Consider the following 19,930-nt stretch of genomic DNA (forward strand, 5'->3'; position numbering starts at 1 on the left):
AGTGTCGACCCATTCACCACTCGTACCGTAACTGGTTGCGCTAGCATAACCAGGGGTATTGCGTGACATTGGGCAAAGGTGGAAGACATGAAATTGCCCTCTGCCCCAGAATCCACGCAGAGCTCTACTGAGTGGGAAGATGAGCCAATGTTAATTGTCCCCTTAAAGGACAATTTTGAGGCAAACGTCGCCGTAGCTAGTGTACCTCCCCCGACTACCACTAGAGGCTGACGTCTCCTCGACCGCTGAGAACATCTGGTGGCAAGATGTCCAGACTGCTGGCAAACATGACGAACCTTGGATGCCCAAGCGGTCCGGGACTTAGAACCCACTCGTGACACCTCCCTGGCCAAATGTGACTCAGGAACCAGGACCGGAGATTCCAGAGGTCTGGCGAAGGTGGGAGCCAGCCGAAACCTCTGCCTACACTGGGCTCACTCAAACCTCCACTCGTTAAAAGGAGGTCAATGCGGGTAGAGACAGTTATTAATGCCTCCAGTGTGGCTGGAATCTACTTAGTGGCCAGAGTGTCCTTAACGTGATCAGCCAGCCCCCTCCAAAATATGGGGATAAGGGCTTTATCCAACCACTCCAGCTCTGAAGCTAAAGTTCGGAGACGGATGGCGAATTGGCTGACCAAGGACTCACCCTGAGTTAATGCCAGCAGTTGGAGCGCCGTATCATGGGTGACTTGAGGTCCTAGGAAGATCTGTTTCAGAGTGCTCAGAAACAACGGAGCACTCTGCACCACATGATCGCCATGCTCCCACAGCGGCGTAGCTCATTCCAACGCCCTGTCCGACAAGAGGGACACAATAAATCCCACCTTAGCCCGCTCTGTGGGAAAACGTGCAGCCAGAAGTTCAAGGTGAATAGAGCACTGACTCATGAATCCCCTACAAGATCTGCTTTCTCCAGAAAATATTTCTGGAAGCGGGAGGCGCGAAAATGTCGGAACAGGGGTGGCAGTGAACAAAGTTGCAGCAGCCACGCTAGCAGCCTGTACAGCAACTGCGGAAATATCCACAGCTGAGGTTGAGCTCTCGAGAGCTGCCAACCTACCCTCCAGCTGCTGGATATACCACAAAGATTGCTGTATGTCCGCCATTTACTAGCCAGACCCTGGCGCTAGTATTATGTTATGATAGGGCTAGCGGAACGCACCTAATGAAAGTATATATTTTTTTAGGATAGATGCGTTCGCAGCCCGGGGTCCACCGTGCAGGAGAACCTGCTGCTAGTAAATAGCAGAACTAATGGCAGTGTTAGTTAACTCTGTTACTTCACAGAGCAACGGTGAACTCAAAGCGCTGCACCCTGTTAGACTCCACAGAGGCACAGGCTAACTGTCTAAACAAGAGCAGTCAGTGGTCTTGCACGCACACGAAACTCCTCGCCGGAGGTGCCAGCATTCTAGGGGCTTATTTCGGCCAGGTCCCTGAACACACTCATACAAGACCACACTGGCGCAAAGTACAGAAATGAAAGCAATACTAGCGCATGGCCGTGCGGCCGTGCGGCCATGCGAGCCTTATATAGCTGCAGCAAGTAAAAGACCTTCCCAGAAGGACCAATGAGAGGCTGCCATACCTGAGCATGTGACCCTAAATCTCCACTGAGAGATCTTGCCCTGGGCATGCTCAGTGTGTGCCAAGCAGGACTTAGTCCTAGCACCTACAGGACCTTCCTGAAAGGACCAATGGACTTAGCTGCAGTATCTGACCATGTGACCCTCGATCTCCACTGAGAGATCTTACTCAGGGCATGCTCAGAACGAGAAGAGCAGGACTTAGTCCCAGAAGCGTCTGCTCGCGGCTGCCCAGCACTGACTTCAATGGCAGAAGCAGGAAAAGCAGCAGTAACGCTTTGTACAGAGTGGGACTGAGCAAGACGCTGGGACCGACGTCTCCGCTGAGCAGGCTCCACTGCGGCAGGAGAATGGGAGACCGCAGCAGAGATGGCCCGAGATTCCCCCTGTGCAGAGGCGGTAACTCGACCCCTAACACATAGTGAGTGCAACGCGGTGAGACGTGAGTGGGGAAGAGAAATGTTTACCGCTAAAGATTTTGTAGTGTTAATTTTAAAATTGGATAGTTGCCCAAATTGTAATATAATGTCTAGAATTTCTGGAAAGGCTTGAGAGGGGTTAGTGATCAAAAAGAGCAGGTCATCTGCAAAGGCCAAAGTTTTTAGCTCTATTGAGCCAATCCTCAGACCTCCGATCGATGTTTCCTGTCTTATTTGTTGAATTAATGTTTCTATGACCAGAATAAATAAAGACGGGGATAGTGGGCATCCCTGTCTCGTGCCGTTGTGGATATGAAAGCTATCCGACAGGGTGCCGTTTATTCGTACCTTAGCCGTAGGTTGTGAGTAAAGGGAGAAGATTGCGCCGATGAATTGTGGTGGAAAGCCAAACTTCAACAAAGCTTGTTCCATTAAGCACCAGCTCACCCTGTCAAATGCTTTCTCAGCATCTGTTGATAAGAGGACCAAGGGGATCCCTCTGTTCTTAGCAAAGGTGATGGACTGAATAATTTTAGTTGAGTTATCTTTTCCTTCCCTTCCATTCACGAATCCCACTTGATCTGTGTGGATCAGTTTAGGTAAAAAGGAGCTCAGTCTATTTGCTAGGATTTTAGCCCAGAGTTTAATGTCAGAGTTAAGAAGGGAAATAGGTCTATAGTTAGAACAGGCTGTAGGGTCTTTACCTTCTTTAGGGATTACTGAGATAAAGGCCTCCAGAGACTGCCTACGAAAGGGATGACCTTCTAAAAGTGAGTTGAACAGAGAAACTAAATGGGGTAGAAGTTGTTTAATAAATTTTTTATAATAAATGATAGGCAGTCCATCTAGGCCTGGGACTTCCCATTGGGAATCAAAGCTAATGTGTCCAGTATCTCTTTCGAAGAGATAGGTGCTAGTAATTTCTGGTGTCCTTCTACTGAGATTTTAGGGAGCTTAAGGGGCGCAAGAAAATCTCTTATTTTGGTGAGAATATTAGATGGATCCCCCAATTGTGGCGCAGTGGGTAAGTTGTAGAGGCCTTCGCAAAAAGATCTAAACTCTTCTGCAATATCAGAAGTTCTATATTTAAATGACTTATCAGTAGATAAGATGCGGTTTATAAACTTCTGTTCATTGCATTTTTTAAGTAGCGAAGTCATTAATTTACTACCCCTATTTCCATGCAAGTAGAATTTTTGTTGGCTCCTCATACAGATTTTAGCTGAGTGTATATTAAGAAGATTTTTCAGCGCCCCCCTCAAGTCCAATAACTCATTTTGAATTAACTTGCTTTGGGATTTTTTATGGAGTTTTTCGAGGGTGTTAATTTGTTGTATTATTCAGATTATTTGTTTTGATCTTTCTTTTTTGACGAATGAGCCTAGAGCTATGAATTCGCCCCTAATAACGGCTTTGTGCGTTTCCCATATAACAGCGGTAGGAGGACCTGAATTGGAGTTTACATAGAAAACGTAATTGAGGGTATCTGATAGTTTAGTTGTATGGGTTTCAGAATCTAACAAAGTTTTGTTAAGGGACCAAGTCATTGTCCGTCTGGGTAAGGATGAAATGCTCATTTCTAGAAAAATGGGAGCATGATCTGACAGAGTTATGTTGTCAATTGTAGCAGATTTAATGGATTGGAGGTAAGTCATCAGGGTTAGCAGGTAGTCGATTCTATGGTAAGTGCTGTGGGGGGATGAATAAAAGGTGTAATCTCTATCTGCGGGGTGTAGAGTCCTCCATGTATCAATTAAATTTAGTGATTGTAGGGAGAAGTGTAACTTTCTGAGGGCTTTTTGGGCCAGGTGAGTCTTCCCAGACAATGTGTCCAAGAACGGATTGAGAGGTAGGTTAAAGTTGCCTCCAACCACCATTACTCCTTCAGAGAATAGTTTCAGGGTTTGTAGAGTCTTACATAGCCAGTTTACTTGATCACGGTTTGGAGCATAGAGGTTACATAAAGTTACTTTTGTATTAGCAATAAGACCTTTAAGAAAAAGAAATCTCCCCTCCGAGTCCGACAGAGAGTTCTTCAGTGTAAAAGGTACATTTTTACCTATGATTATGCTGACACCTCTAGAAGCAGAAGTACCAGTGCTATGAAACCAGTGAGGGAAGTAAGATCTAGACATATCCGGGACTCTGTTATGTTTAAAGTGTGTTTCCTGAAGGAAGGCAATATTTGTCTTTTTGGAGTGCAGGAGTCTCAAGATTTGACTTCTTTTATTTGGTGATCGTATGCCTTTAACATTATAAGAGGCCAAAACTATGTTGGCCGGGGAATTACATTTAGCCATGACTGGGTGGGTGGAGCAGCTCGGGATGTTCTATGAAAGTGTTGTATATGTACCAAAACCAATGGAACAAGGGAACATAGACTAACTGGGGGAAAGAAAGGGGGACAACCATATACAAACAAACAAACTGCCCATCTGCCGCAGAGGTGGGGGCCAGGAGTCCTCGCATCACAGACAGGGCAGGTGACATCTCATGCACGAGCGGCGATCTGTCAAATAGAAAGAACAATTTACTAACATCCAAAAACATTATATAACTGTTACTAAAGATAACCATAACGGTAAAAGACATATGTGGTCTACGTGAACATCAGGACAATGGTGTGGAGGGTGAGAAGCTCACGGGGGGGCTTCTTTTTATTTCCCGATTTTCCCTGTCTGGGAGAAGCCACTCTCTTAACTGTAGTCCAGTCACCATGTACTCCAGAAATAGATCTCAAGGGGGACGGCGAATGTGGATCCATGTCCATGGGAAGCCAAGAGGGAATCTCCACAGGAGTAAGGTCGAAGGCCTCCCACACTCTAGGGAGATCATCAGGGCTTTTGACGATTATCTGCTTCCCGCCTCCATGGATCGCCAGGTCAAAGGGGAAAAGCCACCTATAGAGGATTTTTTTTGAGTGTCAAGCAGTGGCTTCAAAACCCTACGTTTCATTAAGGTGGATGGAGCCAAATCTTGGAAAATCTGTATGGGAGAACCTTCATAGCAGAGATTTTTTTATCCCTAGAAGCCGTCATCAAGGCAGCAGTATCAAGGTAGTTTAGCAATCCACAGATAACGTCTCTCGGTGGGTCCGTGGACTTAGGCATTGGTCTCAGTGACTAGTGGACCCTTTCGATGATGATTTGATTGCTTTTTTCCTGTGGTAACAACAAAGCAAAAATCTCTTTAGTAGCCTTCTCAAGTACCTCCTGGGACAAACTTTCGGGCAAGCCCTTAATTCTAATGTTCTTTCTCCGGCTCCGGTTCTCCTGGTCCTCTAGTGCTAGAGCCGTGTTGTTTAGCTGATGTCTGTGGAATTCCAAGTGGTCCTTCATCAAATTTGATTGATTGACAATAGTGGAATGAGCATTTTCCAGCGAGTCAACTCTGTTTCCTATTTGTGAGAGGTCTGCCCTCATACCAGCGATTTCAGCTATTAAGGGTTTCATGGCCTGTGACAGGGACTTCCTAAGGAACGATCTGGAAAGTTTTCCTGAGTCAGATTGGGGGAAGTCGCCCTCAGACGTCACCTTGCTGGAATCGGAGTCCTCCACCCGATCCTCAGTGCCAGTATTCGGAGTAAAGTTTTTAAGCATAGCTTTGGTTGTTGTTTTATGTTTGAGGAACTTCTCCATCTCTCCCTGTTTTCCTTGGTAGAGGGCTGGAGTTAAACTTTTAGAACGTTCTTTACTTGTCTTCACCATTATAATCGTTCAGACTTTGAGATGTCTGCTTCTAGAATCATCGCTCGTTCATGCAGGTTTAGGTTACTTTAAACATAGCATAGAGTGTGCACGGCTCCGGGACTTATCATGAGAACCAGGTGTCACTACAAGATCAGTAAGGACGATTGGTGACCTAATGAGTCTATGCTGTGTATTATAACAATTTAGCACCAGTTCTTGCTTTGTGCACTAGGTGTCGCTATACAGCTGTCTTCCAGGACACCCTCTCTGTCCCAATGTATATGAATCAGCAGTGGAACAGTGCACAGAGGTCAAATAAGAATGTTTTTAGTGAGACTGTCTTTATCTCTAAGCAGCCACAGTGTAACTGTATTATTTCACTATGTGTCCCAGGGGGACACAGATGCCACAGGGGAGCTATATAAACTTGGAAGAAAATGAGTGTCACATTTCAGTGTGTTAGCATTGCTTTAAGCCTCCTCCAGTGTGACCCAGAAGTTGGTGGGTATAAGGCAGCAGCAGGGGTGCAGCGCTGTGCCGTGAAGGAGGGGTGGGTACAGTCCGACTGCGGCTCACAGACACGCTTCCCAGCCCCCTGCAGGGACAACAACATGGTGCCGGGAGTGGCGGGAAATCCCCGGGGTCGTTACGGCCAGCCAAGTCTCACCACCACAGCCACAAAGCTGCCGGAGCAGTTGAGGTACAGAGTGCCACAGCTGATAGCGGACTCGCTCAGCTCCCTCTCCAACACGCGCGATTTCTCCTCAGTCCGGCTGTGCCAACAGGGGGCAGCGGCTGGAGCTCAGTGGCGCACAGGCTCGCACCGCTCAGAGGACCGCGGGGCGCACCGGAGCGCAGGGGTATCGGCACTGGCCAGCGGCTGTTCGTTCAGCTGAGTGTGGAAAGCTGGGGTGGAGGTGTAGTAGCCAGGGAAGGGGTGTGGAATGTACCTTCCCGGCGTCTCAGCAGCCCGCGGCACTCTCAGTCTGTGCAGCTCCCAAGATGGCGGCGTCTGTACCGCTTCTCTGTCCCTCCAAGGGGAATTGCTGGTCTTGCGTTGGGGCAGAAAGTTCTTATTGCCCTCCGGGTCGTCCCTGAGTAATTGCAGCACTCTTCGCTGGGTAGAGGAGTTTTTAAAAGCTCGATGGGGCAACAAAGATCTTATGGGAAGCAGTCTCAGAGCAGGAGCTCATGCTTACACCATCAGGCCACGCCCTCTTTTTGTTTGGCTTTTTTGCTAGGTTTACTAAATGGTAAAACTGACCTACCATTATGATTCTCCAGATCATTATGAGTTCATAAACACCAAACATGTCTAGGTTTTTTTTATCTAAGTGGTAAAATAAAATTCCAAACTTTGCTAAAAAAAAAATTAAAAATGCGCAATTTTCTGATACCCATAGCGTCTCCATTTTGCCTGCCGAGCTGACATTTGTAATGATACCACTTTTGATACGTTCTTTTGATCGCCAGTTATTGCATTTTAATGCAATGTTGCAGCGACCAAAAAACTTAATTCTGGCGTTTCTAATTTTTTCTCGCTACGCCATTTAATGATCAGGTTAATCCTTTTTTTATTGATAGATCGGGCGATTCTGAATGCAGCAATACCAAATATGTGTAGGTTTGATTTTTTTTATTGTTTTATTTTGAATGGGGCAAAAGGAGGGGGGTGATTTAAACTTTTATATTTTTTTATTTTTTTCATATTTTTTAAAACTTTTTTTTTTACTTTTGCCATGCTTCAATAACCTCCATGGGAGGCTAGAAGCTGGCATAGGCTGATCGGCTCTGCCACATAGGAGTCATGCTCAGATCGCTCCTATGTAGTAGATTTACTGCATTGTTATGAGCGCCAACCACAGGGTGGCGCTCACAGCAATCCAGCATCAACAAACATAGAGGTCTTCAAAAGAACTCTGGCTGTCATGCTGACACATCGCTGACCCCGATCATGTGACGGGGTCAGCGATGCGCATTTCCAGCCCGATGGCTGGAAGCGCTAGTTAAATGCCACTGTCAGCGTTTGACAGTGGCATTTAACAAGATTATAGCGGGGTGGATCGTGATTCCACCGGCTGCTATTGCGGGCACATGTCAGCTGTACAAGACAGCTGACAGGTCTTTGCTTTGATGCGGGCTCACCGCCGGAGCCCACATCAAAGCAGGGGATCTGACCTTGGAGGTACTATCCCGTCCGATGTCAGAAAGAGGTTAAACTTCAGGTGCTGTTTTTCATCCCAAACCTACAGACTATAGTAATTCCTCTTTAATATTAAATTATCCTCCTCTTTGTTGATTAAAATGCAAAGTTTAGGATCATCTGCTTATATTGAAATTCTGCTTTATATTCCTCCTACAAGGTCATTAATAAATATGTTAAAAAGAAGAGGACCCAATACTGACCCCTGTGGTGCTCCATTGTTAAATGTGACCCCATCTTAGTGTGTTACATTAATAACCACCCTTTGTTTCCTATTACAGAGCCAGTTGTCAACCCAATTACACATATTTTCCCCTAGTCCCATTTATCTCAGTTTATGTAGCAACATTTTATTTGACACTGTGACACTTTTAATAGTGCAGATAGACAACATTCTCAGAGAGACCCTGTTCCAGTCTGGAACTTACAACCTCATTGAGGCTAATTAGATTAGTTTGACAGGACAAATCCCTCATAAACAACACATATGTTTATGCTTGGTCATGATATTATCCTTATTGAGATACTCCAGGGTAGCATCTCTAAACGCTCAATGTTTTTACCCACAATAGAGGTTAAACTTATCTGCCTATAATCTCCAAGTTCAAATTTTGGACCTCTTCTTGATTATTGACACCATATTTGCTATGTGTCAGTCCTGTCGTACAGGCCCTGTTATTATTTATAAATTAAGCATAGATGTAAATGATCAAACTCCATTCTATTTAGTGTCTGTATTTGGATATTTCTGGCAGTTTAATTGACAATGATTAAAGGGGAGGACAGCATTGACACCTACACTCCATTCAAGATGAAACTGCAGAAACTGTCATCTGGGTTCCAATGACCTAATTTTGGGATCACTGTGGGTCCGAGCAGTTGGACCACTAACAGTAATCAAGTTATCTGCTATTATATTGATAGGTGATAACAATCTTTTGTGAGTATTCCTTTAAAGCTCTTCTACAAGTCTTCAAAATATTGCAGAAAAGTTATTACAATTATTATTATTATTATTATTATTATTTACCCTTTGTGTGGATGCTGCCCTCTATTTTTTTTCAGTACCCTACTTCTATTAAGGAATCTATAACAATGTTTATAATGAGATGCAAATTCATAATTTAAGTGCTAGGATTATACTTCCTGTGAGAAGATATCCCAGGAACATATATTTTCATTTTGGAGGATGTGGAGAGGACAATAATAAAAAATCGATTTTTGGCAAAATACATAGAACTTTACTTGAACCCTTGAACTGACACCTGATACATGCTGCGTAATCCGTGGGTAGCATATATCAGGCTCTGGCTGTGCTTTCTCAGACAGGTATGTTTGACTCTGAAAAAAGAGAAACATATTTTTAATAGCAGCCGGGGACCGAGCCGCAGACTAGTCAGACAGTCGTGTGCCCAACGTCTTCCAGGTCTTTCCCAGGTCTCCGCCTACATGCGTGTATAGGCAAAGACCTGTCAGTCACTGTCAGCCGGTGGGAGGAAGTCGCAAGAGACCAGCTATCTGACTAGTCTGACTAGTCTCTATCGTGGCTCGGTCATCGGAGGCTGCTAAAAGTATGTTTTTTTCTCTGAAACACCACAGCAATTCAGAGTCAAACATACCTGGCTGAAATAATACAGCAAGTTCCTGTTACATGCTACCCACAGATTAGGCAGTTTGTATCAGCTAACCCATTTAATTTAAATATACATGGTATTAGCTTATAAGAGTAAATCCTGCTAACTAGTTCTATTTTAAGTCATTAGTTATACATTAACCATACCTGGAACAGTAAAGCTCTAACATGGGGTATATTAAGCACCATTTTCTGAAATATGAACACTGGAGTTACAGGACAACCTAAGAAGAACTTTAAATGAGTTTAATGTACTTTTCGCTACTCCAGTTACTTTTTGCAAGAGAGCTCATAAAATTGAGCTGGGGGCTAACTGTAATAACAGAGAAAATATCTGTCATTTGGAAGCCATTATTAATCGACAGTAGCTTGCAATATGAATACTAATATTCTTATGACAATGTTCCACTGCTTTGATCTTAGAAAATGTAATTTAAAGGACCTTTTGTTTAGATTAAAGATGGTCCACGCACCATAATATAAGTTGGCACCTGCTATCTCATTTATATTGCAATCATCATTATTGAAGTATTTCACATTAAATAAACATGGTTTATTGGGAGTGTATGGGTATATTAGAATTGTAGATAAACAGATAGATATACAGTGCTGTGCAAAAGTTTTAGACAGGTATGGAAACAATGGTGCAAAAAAAGAAAGCTTTTAAATAAGCGAGCGCTAAAAGTTTATTTTCATCAATGTACAAAATACGCAGTCAATGAACAAAGGAAAAATCTAAATCAGATCAATATTTGGTGTGATCACCCATTGCTTTGAAAATAGTATCAATTCTTCTAAATACATTTGCACATAGGTTTGAAGGAATACGGCAGGAAAATTGTTACAAACATCTTGGAGAACTAACCACAGATCTTCTGGATGAAGGCAGAAATATTTCTATCTCTTCAAGTAATCCCAGACAGACTTGATGATGATGAAACATGTCATCACTTCCAAGACTCCTTGTTATTCTTTATGCTGAAGACGGTTATTGATGGCACTGGATAGATATTTGGGGCTGCAGAATACATTTTGAGCCAATAAGACACCTCCCTAGTGGTATTGCATCATGGATAAGCCTCTGTAATTTTCAGCATTGAGGACACCACTAATACTGACCAAATCACGAACTCCATTTCACTATTTGCTGCAGGCATTCATTTTTATACCACTCTTCAGCACTTTGGTGAACAAATTTTAACTCATCAAGTCCGGGTCACCTGCTACCATTTTCCTGCACCCATTTTTCTATGTTTCTGTGCATAGTTGAGTTATTTGCCTTCTTTCTTCGTGAAATGTATGACTTTTTGGCACTAATTCTTCTAGAAACACTACTTCTGGCCAGATTTCTCCAAACAGTAGTTGGGTGTAGCTGGGTTCCACTGGTCACTGCCAGATGTGATCACTGATGGCACTGATAAACAGCTTCTGTTTTTTAAGGAAAGTAAGCATGATGTGTCTTTTATTTGCTGCACTAACTTTTCTTTGCTGATCACTACGTTTTTGGTTCTCAACATTGATTATTTCTTGTTGCTTCTTCAAAAGAGTTAGAACAGAGTTCAAAAGAGTTGGAACAGCAAAACTTGAAACTCCAATCTACTTTGAAATCATTTTGCTGGAGAGACCTTGCCAATGCAGGATACCTACTGTCATGCTGCTGCAGTGCAGTACAGCGCAACCTCCACCAGGGGGAGTTTGAGAGGGAAGTGAGACTACACATAGAGAGCAGCAGAACAGATACCACCAAGTGGCGAGACAGTGGTCAGACAAGCCGAGTCAAAACACAAGATAGCATGACAGTACAAAATTACAAAATGGATTAGACAGAACGGATAGTCAGGATGTAGCAAGAGATCAGTAAACCAGAACGGGCAATATACGGTACAATAGGGACAAACAGTAACGGAGTCAATAGCCAAGCCAGGAGGTCAGAACCGGAGAATCAAGCAGATAAACAGAGAAACGATGGGAAAAGGGCAGACAGAGGGAGTAAACAGTTACCAGAGTCAGGTTCACACGCCGAAGACATAACTATAGCTGACACCACCAGCAGGATACCTGGAAGCTAAACAGCAAACCTGAGCCCAGAATGAGGCAGAGCAAAGTTAACCCTTGACATGATCCACCTGGAAAAAGAGCAGACAGGACTAAACTCTGGAACGGATCATGACACCTATCTTATGTATTGTTTCTGTGTTGCCACAGTGTATGTCCTGAGACCTGCCACTATCTTCTATAAAATCACCTTTGTGGCATAGTTTGCCTGTTCATTACCCAGTTTTAAGCCTTCTTCTGTCTCTGTTTCTGCAAATGACTGTATTTCAATCTACATATGAAAATGATGGTCATTACCACCTGTTTGATATAATTTTTTACTTGTACATCTGACTATAATCCTACAAAATTTCTGACTTTATGCAAGTGCACCTAGAAGAATTTATGGTGTTTTCAAGGCAAAGGGTGGTCACACCAAATAATGATTTGATTTAGAAGTCTAAATCTTTTGGTCATTCACGTTGCATTTTGTTAATTGATAAAAATGAACTATTAACACTTGTGTTTTAAAGCAATTTCCAACATTTTTCTACACCTGCCTGATAGATAGATAGATAGATAGATAGATAGATAGATAGATAGATAGATAGATAGATAGATAGATAAGAAAATATAATATACATTGGATATAAAAAGTTTACACACCCCTTTTTACAATGTCAGACTTTGTCATGTACAAAATCATACCAATAAGTATCATTTCCGAACTTTCTCCAGCTTTAGTGCCACCTATAATCTGTACAAATCCACTTATAAAAAATGAAAATATTTTGAGGGTAAAAAGAAAATAACAAAATTAAAATACTGTGGTTGCACAAGTCTGAACACCCTCTTATAAATTGAGGATGTGGTTGTGTTCAGAATTTGCCAATCATATTTGAATTCATGTTAAATAGTAGTCAGTACACAGCTGCAATCATTCAAAATAATTCTGATTAATTCTGAATGTATGTGAATAACCACATACAGTGGGGAAAATAAGTATTTGATACACTGTCGATTTTACAATTTTTCCCTCTCCTCCATACAGATCTTCTCCAGATCTTTCAGGTTTTGGAGCTGTCGCTGTGCAACATTGAGTTTCAGCTACCTCCAAAGATTTTTTGTTGTGTTCAGGTCTGGAGACTGGCTAGGACTCCAGGCCCTTGAAATGCTTCTTACGGAGCATCTCATTAGTTGCCCTTGCTGTGTGTTTTGGGTCATTGTCATGCTGGAAGACCCAGCTACGACCCATCTTCTACGCTGTTACTGAGGGAAGAAGGTTGTTGGCCTTTTACATGGTTAACAAGTTCAAACAGGTGCAATTCATACAGGTAATGAGTGCAGAGAGGAGGGCTTCTTAATGTCAAAAAAGTAACAGGTCTGTGAGTGTCAGAATTCTTGCTGGTTGATAAGTTATCAAATACTTATTTCATGCAATAAAATGCAATTTAATTATGTAAAAATCATACAATGTGATTTTCTGTTTTTTATTGTTAGATTCTGTCTCTTACAGTTGAAGTGTACCTAATATAAAAATTACAGACCCCTCTATTCTTTAAAGGTGGGAAAACTTGCAAAATCGGAAGTGCATCAAATACTTATTTTCCACACTGCAAAGTTTACTATTTTTTTGCTCTAGGAGGATTTTCCTGACACTTTCTTTGTTGTATCTTACGTTAAAAGTCATAGTCCGATAACAAACATATAACACAGCAAAAGGTTTTCATTGTAGAAAATTTGTCAGGCAGGTTTTGAGGATGGCTACAGTAACATTAAATGATCTGCAGGAATTTCTGGCATGTACTGGTTGTGTATTCTATATAACAAAAATCTCCCATAGTATTCATATGTCTGAGTTCTGGAAAAGGCAAAATGGTAGCCTTTTTATAACAATGAAAAACATTCCAGCTACAACTATGCTTTGCTTAAACCTACATCCAGTCTGCCACAAGTATGTGGGGAACATGTTATTGTCTGATGAAACCACGGTTGAACGTTTTGGAAATAATTTCTTAAGGTATGTTTGGCACAAAGCCAACACTGGTTATTGCCTAAAGTAAACTATGCCCACAGTGAAGCATGGGGGAGGCAGCATTATGCTTTGGGCTGTTTTTTGGCAGTTGGAACTGGGGTTTTAGTCAAGGTGCAGAGAATTAACAACTTTTCCAAATCAGTTAATTTTTCATCAAAACCTCTAGGCTTCTGCTATAAAGATGAAGATGAGGAGGAATTTAACTTTTCAGCACAATTATGACCCCAAATCAACAAAAGAATGGCCAAAAAATTACCACAGTTTTTGAATTGCCCAGCCAGTTTCAGTTCCATCTGTTGGTTGACTTGAAAAGTAAAGTATACAGGAGATGCATTCAAAAACTGACTGATTTGGAGCCCTACTGGAAGGAAGAATGGGCAAATACTGAATTCTGTCATACATTCTAAAGGTACTTCAGCAAAGTAGTAGTTTAAGGGTGTGCATAATTCTGCAACATTATTTTAGTTCTTTATTTTTTTCACCCCAAAAGATTTGTTTGCTTTTCAATTGAATTGTGTAGAATGTAGGTGTCATTAAAAGTGAAAAAAGCTCTGAAATAATTGTTCTTAGTGTGATTTTTTTTTACATGACAAAAACCTGGTATTAACAGGGGTGTGTAGACTTTTTTTTTATATCCACTGCATGTGTACTTATGAAACAACTGGCTACAGCAGTAACCTCCTGGCTGTGCTCTGCATGCAGTAAAATAATACTAATAGCCGCCCTCATTCCCAAGGCAACAGGCCTTAGATAATTTACCAGCCAAAGATAAAACTGATCAGCAGAACATTAACAATAGAATTTTCTACAGGATTTCTATAAAATAAAAAGTGTCCAAACAGCACTATGAGTCAGGAGAGATGTGCAAATATAAAGTCCATTTAGAGCTGACCCTATGGACAGATACAGATAGTGCTAATACAATCAAGGTGTAGCAGAATAAATGTACATATTGTGTTACTAGATGAGGTATAATTTCCAGAAAATCACTATGGTGTATAATAATTACTAAATTATTCTTAAATTATAAAGGACTGGAAAATGAAATTAGTCCCTGTATGTGGGGAGAAAAGTAGAATGTACAGTTGGTACTGATTAAGGTTAGTGTCTCTGAGGAACAAAACAGAATTGGCCTGCTATATAATAACCTGAGTAGTGTGGTTAATCCCCAATAGTAGAGGGAAATTAACAGGTGCAGTTTATTACTAACTCTGAGTTATTAGTGATAGAGATGGTGTATAGAAATCTATCTATATAATCATCTAAGGTCCACTTCCGTCTGTTTGTCTGTCATGGAAATCCCGCGTCGCTGATTGGTCATGGACGGCCGGCCGCGACCAATCAGCAACAGGCTTAGTCCGGCCGCGAATTGGCCCCTCTCTACTCTCCTCCAGTCAGTGCCCCCTCCCTACTCCCCTCCAGTCAGAGCCAGTGTGTCGCCCCATCCCGGACCAACTTTTTACTATTGATGCTGGCTATGCAGCATCAATAGTAAAAAGATATAATGTTAAAAATAATAATAAAAAAAAAAAATCATGCTATTCTCACCTTCCATCACCTCCGCAGCTTTCCCGCTCCTTGCAAGCTCTCGGCAGCTTCCGTTCCCAGTGATGCATTGCGAAATTACCCATCACGGGTTATGGGTCGGGATTTAAACACCGCTTCCATGATTGGTTGCGGCAGGCCGGGCGCGACCAATCAGCGACCATCCCGGACCAACTTTTACTAATGATGCTGCCTATGCAGCATCAATAGTTAAAAGGATATAATGTTAAAAATAATAAAAAAAAATTAAAATTGTGATATTTTCACCATCCGGCATCCGCGGCAGCTTTTCCTGCTCCTCGGCCGGCCGTGACCAATCAGCGACATTGGTGCTGGATTTAAACACCGCTTCACTGATTGGTCGCGCTCGGCTGGCCGCGACCAATCAGCGACATTGGTGCGGGATTTAAATCACACTTCGCTGATTGGTAGCGCCCAGCCGGCCGTGACCAATCAGCGACAGGCGCTGTCTGGCCGCGAATTGGCGCTGGATTTAAACCACGCTTAGCTGATTGGTTGCACTCTGTGTGGCAAGTCAGTAGTAGAGCAGCCCAGCCGTGTGCAGCAGAAGAGAGCTGGTACCTGCTGTTGTCTGCAGAAGGTGTATGGCGTTCATACAGCGTTACCCCTACATCATGTTGCTCTCAGAATATATAGCAAATACCTGCTGACAGATCACATTTAAGATTCATTTGGGAAGGTAAATATTAGATTTACTGAAACATTCTGAGATCTCATATTTGACTTTACATATGACATTAAAGTTTATCTTCTAACAAACCTTGTAGATCCTTTCTTGAACTTGTCTGCTATTCACTTCATGCCAATTCAGATGGTTAGCCTCTCGTTTATCAATATAATATCCAGTGATATTGGATCCTCCAGTGAATTTGGGCAATTTCCAACCTAGGGTCATGGATTGGCCATCACAACTCAGGAGAGTAATTCCATATGGATGTGAAGGAGTGGCTGACAAGGGAAAGGACACACATTTAATAAACTTTATAAATTTAGGCAGTTCATTTTGATACTGCAAAAAGTGATGAAAGGGAATCTGTTATTTAAAAAAAACTAGTAACCTGTAGATATGGGGTTCTGAAGCTACTCACCACCCCCGCTGGGAGCCCTGCTGCCAGGGGGAAATGAGTTTTATTCATCCCAGCAACTTTGGTCTTTCAGTCATAGTTGGGGGCTGGCAGGGCTTCAGGCACTGCTCAGTGCATAGTGAGCGGTGGCTTTAATGGGCACTGATTGACAGACTGCTCTAATGCCCCAACTTCAGAACACTACAGTGTGTCCATAAAGTCATGGTGCACTTTTGAACAGTCACTGGAAAGCAACACAAAACGATAGAAATGTGAAATCTACTCCAAATAAAAGAAAAACTTTCCCAGTTTCATACCTATTCAGTGCAATTCAATGTGGGCTCCATTTGTTGCCCTACACAAATCCAAACGATAGTGAAGTTCTTGCCACACACAGGTAAGGACATCTGGTGTAACAGAGTGAATAACGTCTGTGATTCTCTGTTTTAAGTGATTAATGTAGTTCATACATTCAATGTACACATGTTGCTTCACATAACCCCAAAGGTAAAAGTCTAAGGGCGTCAGATCTGGGGATCGTGGTGGCCATGGCTTGACAGAACCCCTGCCTATCTACCGCCGGGGGAATGTTCTATCCAGAAACTCACGAACAATGGTGGCGTAGTGTGGAGGAGCACCGTCCTGTTGAAATATGACACCTTTTGGAAATTGTGGCCCTGCATACAATTCCAACATGTCACGATACGTGTTTGCCATCACAGACCGCTCCGCGAAAAAAATGGCCTATCACCTTATTATGCATCAGGCCACGCCACACATTCACTTTAGGGGTGTTACGTTCGTACTCAGCGTAGGCATGAGGATGTTCAGCAGTTCATATTCGGACGTTATGGTGATAAACATTTCCACAGATATGGCAAGTCGCCTCATCGCTAAACACAATCTTCTGCAAAAATCTTGCATCATTGTTGATCTCATGAAGCATATCTGTAGCAAACACGCATCGTTTGGGTCTATCCGCCGGTTTGATAGCGTGCAACAGCCGCAATTTGTACCCCGTAAAACAGAGACATTTCTTTAGCACCTCATGAACTGTAGTCTTGCTTAGGTGTAATTGTCGAGCACACACATGCAAAAAATTTTACGGCTCCTTAGGTAGCTATCCCGTATAGCCTCTACAGACTCGTCACTGACTGATGGCCTACCAAAACTAGGTTTCTCCAAACTGCCGATTTCCTTCAACTGCTTATCGCACCGAGTAATGTTATTCCTATGTGGTGGAGATTCATTATAAACGTGAAAATATTCACGTAGCACTTTGGTCATGGATTCGAATTTAGTGAGCCACAGAACACACTGAACTTTCCTCTGTACCATCCACATCTCGACTGGCATGGAAAACCACACAGCTGGCATAAGCTTGTGGTTGCATGATGTCTCAGACCTGGCAGTGTATTAATCAGAGTTCAGTTTATCAGGGGTTAATCTGACTGGGGGCTCAGCAACAGCTTAAATGAGTTTGTGTTGTTTGATTAGTTCTTGCTATCTCTCCTCATGAACAGGTCTGATTTGATTGGGCCAGAGAAAGGGTGCTAAAATGTAAACTATAAATAGTTCCTGTGACTGGTCAAAAGTGCACCATGACTTTACGGACACTGTATAAACCTGCAGAAAAACCCTATATCTGTAAGTTAATAGCATTTTTTTACATGAAAGGTTCCTTTTAAAGTGACTGTACTGATATTGCAGCTCAGCATTACATAAAATGACCCTTCACCCTGGCAGTGAAGAGTTACTAAACATTTGTCATGTACTGTATAGTCACCCTACCTGGTGACCTATATTTGCCGCCCACACACTCCTCAACTGAAACCAGCATTTCAGTCCTTCTGCATCCAAGATGGCTGCCAATTTGGCATGGGGAGCTCATTTTTAAGCTTGAACCATGCCTCCCTTACCTCAGTTGTGCTGTGGAGATGAGGTTCAGGCTTGCCACTACTACCTATGCCAATGCAGTGGCCATCTTGGATGTTTCAGATTCAGGTAGTGCGATTGTACATGAGGCAGGCAGGCTCCTCTCTCCTACTGTACAAGTAGTGACTTGTATTGTTTAAGGTTATTGCACTTGTTTATATTATGTATACCCCTCCTCACATGTAAAGCGCCATGAAATAAATGGCACTATAATAATAAATAATAATAGTAAGACAGAGCTGCAATACCACACTCAATCTTAGGAGAGGTAAGGTGCAATATTAGGTGCCATATTCTTGTACATCATCTTCATTCTTCATTCTGCAGTCTTACTGATCATCATATTCTGTACATAAGGAATATGCTTTGAGTAAATCTTTAACATAACTGTGTTGTTGATGGCATTATGGCCATTGAAGGTGATTATAAGGTGACTTGTGATCGAAAACACCCAGTGACAGTGAATTGTGCATGTGATCCCACACTAGTTTAAAACACCTACCATGGGGAACACCTCCTCCTAAAACAAAGGAAGTAAAGTTACTATGTAAAACACAGCAGTACAATGGAAAATTACAATGTTTTATCAACTGCTAGTGATGGCTTTAGACATAAAATAGTTTCTCCAAGCAAATTCCTTCTTTACTACACCCATTTGGTTCTGCCAAACCGCATGTTCTTTTTATGGAATTCAAATAAGAATACAAAAGACTATAGATGAGAGACCACAAGGGGAAAATAAGATTGGTAGCAGATACTGACAAAATCGGCGGTGGCCTACCAGACAAGGGTTATTGCTTCTGTTTGAATTTGGAGTGTCCTAATTTGAAATCTGATGTGCAAAATCATGCAAAAATTGTTCCAAATTTTTTTCATTGCATGACTGTCTAGTCTTGAGCACCCAGACATGATAGATAGCTGATCGTCAACAAAACAATGGTTTGGATGATCGAAAGGCTGACAACCAGCTCTCATCCTACTCTATACAAAGGAACACTCTCCCAGCGGTGCCCTCCTGAGTTCCAAATTCTTCTGGTGGCACCATATCCTAATTAAAACAAAATGATCCTCAGTCCGAAATTGGACATGCCAGATCCTTGCCTACCTCGACATCATATGTCAGGGAGTGTTGGGAGACCTACACTCACGTTAGACTGTCAGTCGGATATCAGCGTGTGTGACTGATATTAGTTTAATGTGCACATGGGCTTTTATTTTGCACCCACTAAAAGGAATTTCTCGCTTTGCGTATTTAGTACTGATTTTCTGTAGCTTAGCTGCAGAAAAAAATTCATTGCACTGCAAAGGGCAAAAATCCACACTAAATTCCACACAAAGAATTAGCACTCTGACAATTTTACCGGTCAATTTTTGTGCAGAAATTGTCTGCAACTTGTAGATGAGAGCTATTGAATTATAACTTACTTCTCTAGAATAGGGTTATGCTGCAGATTTTATGCATACAAATACAATTTGAAAAGCTCCAAATAAGCAACATATAAACTTACCCTAAAAGTTAGACAGTTTTAGTAAATCAGCTCCAATATTTTAAAAAAATCCACATTTCTAAAAGAGGCCAAACTCACCTATGATTTCCTAGACTGGATACAATTTTGGCAAACATCTGCAACCAGGGAGAAACTCTCTACTGCCCATTACCTTCCTGATCTTTTTTTCAGTATAGAGGTTAGGTCCTTACCAATGCTATAACTTCTTTTTAACAAAAACAAGCAAAATGCACAAAGCGCAAAAAAGACACTAAAT

At 42.2% G+C, this 19,930-nt stretch overlaps 1 protein-coding gene across 2 annotated transcripts in view; it reads right to left on the reverse strand.

Moving 5' to 3' along the window:
* The window catches only part of MYOM2 (myomesin 2), a 284,123-nt gene that overhangs the window by 184,209 nt on the left and 79,984 nt on the right, over positions 1-19,930 (reverse strand). For both annotated transcript variants that reach the window (XM_077290059.1, XM_077290058.1), the window contains one exon: positions 15,928-16,115. In XM_077290059.1, the coding sequence (XP_077146174.1) occupies positions 15,928-16,115 (188 nt within the window). The remainder of the gene's footprint in view (positions 1-15,927; positions 16,116-19,930) is intronic.

The sequence above is a fragment of the Ranitomeya variabilis genome, chromosome 2 (assembly GCF_051348905.1).
Source record: "Ranitomeya variabilis isolate aRanVar5 chromosome 2, aRanVar5.hap1, whole genome shotgun sequence".
Taxonomy (NCBI): domain Eukaryota; kingdom Metazoa; phylum Chordata; class Amphibia; order Anura; family Dendrobatidae; genus Ranitomeya; species Ranitomeya variabilis.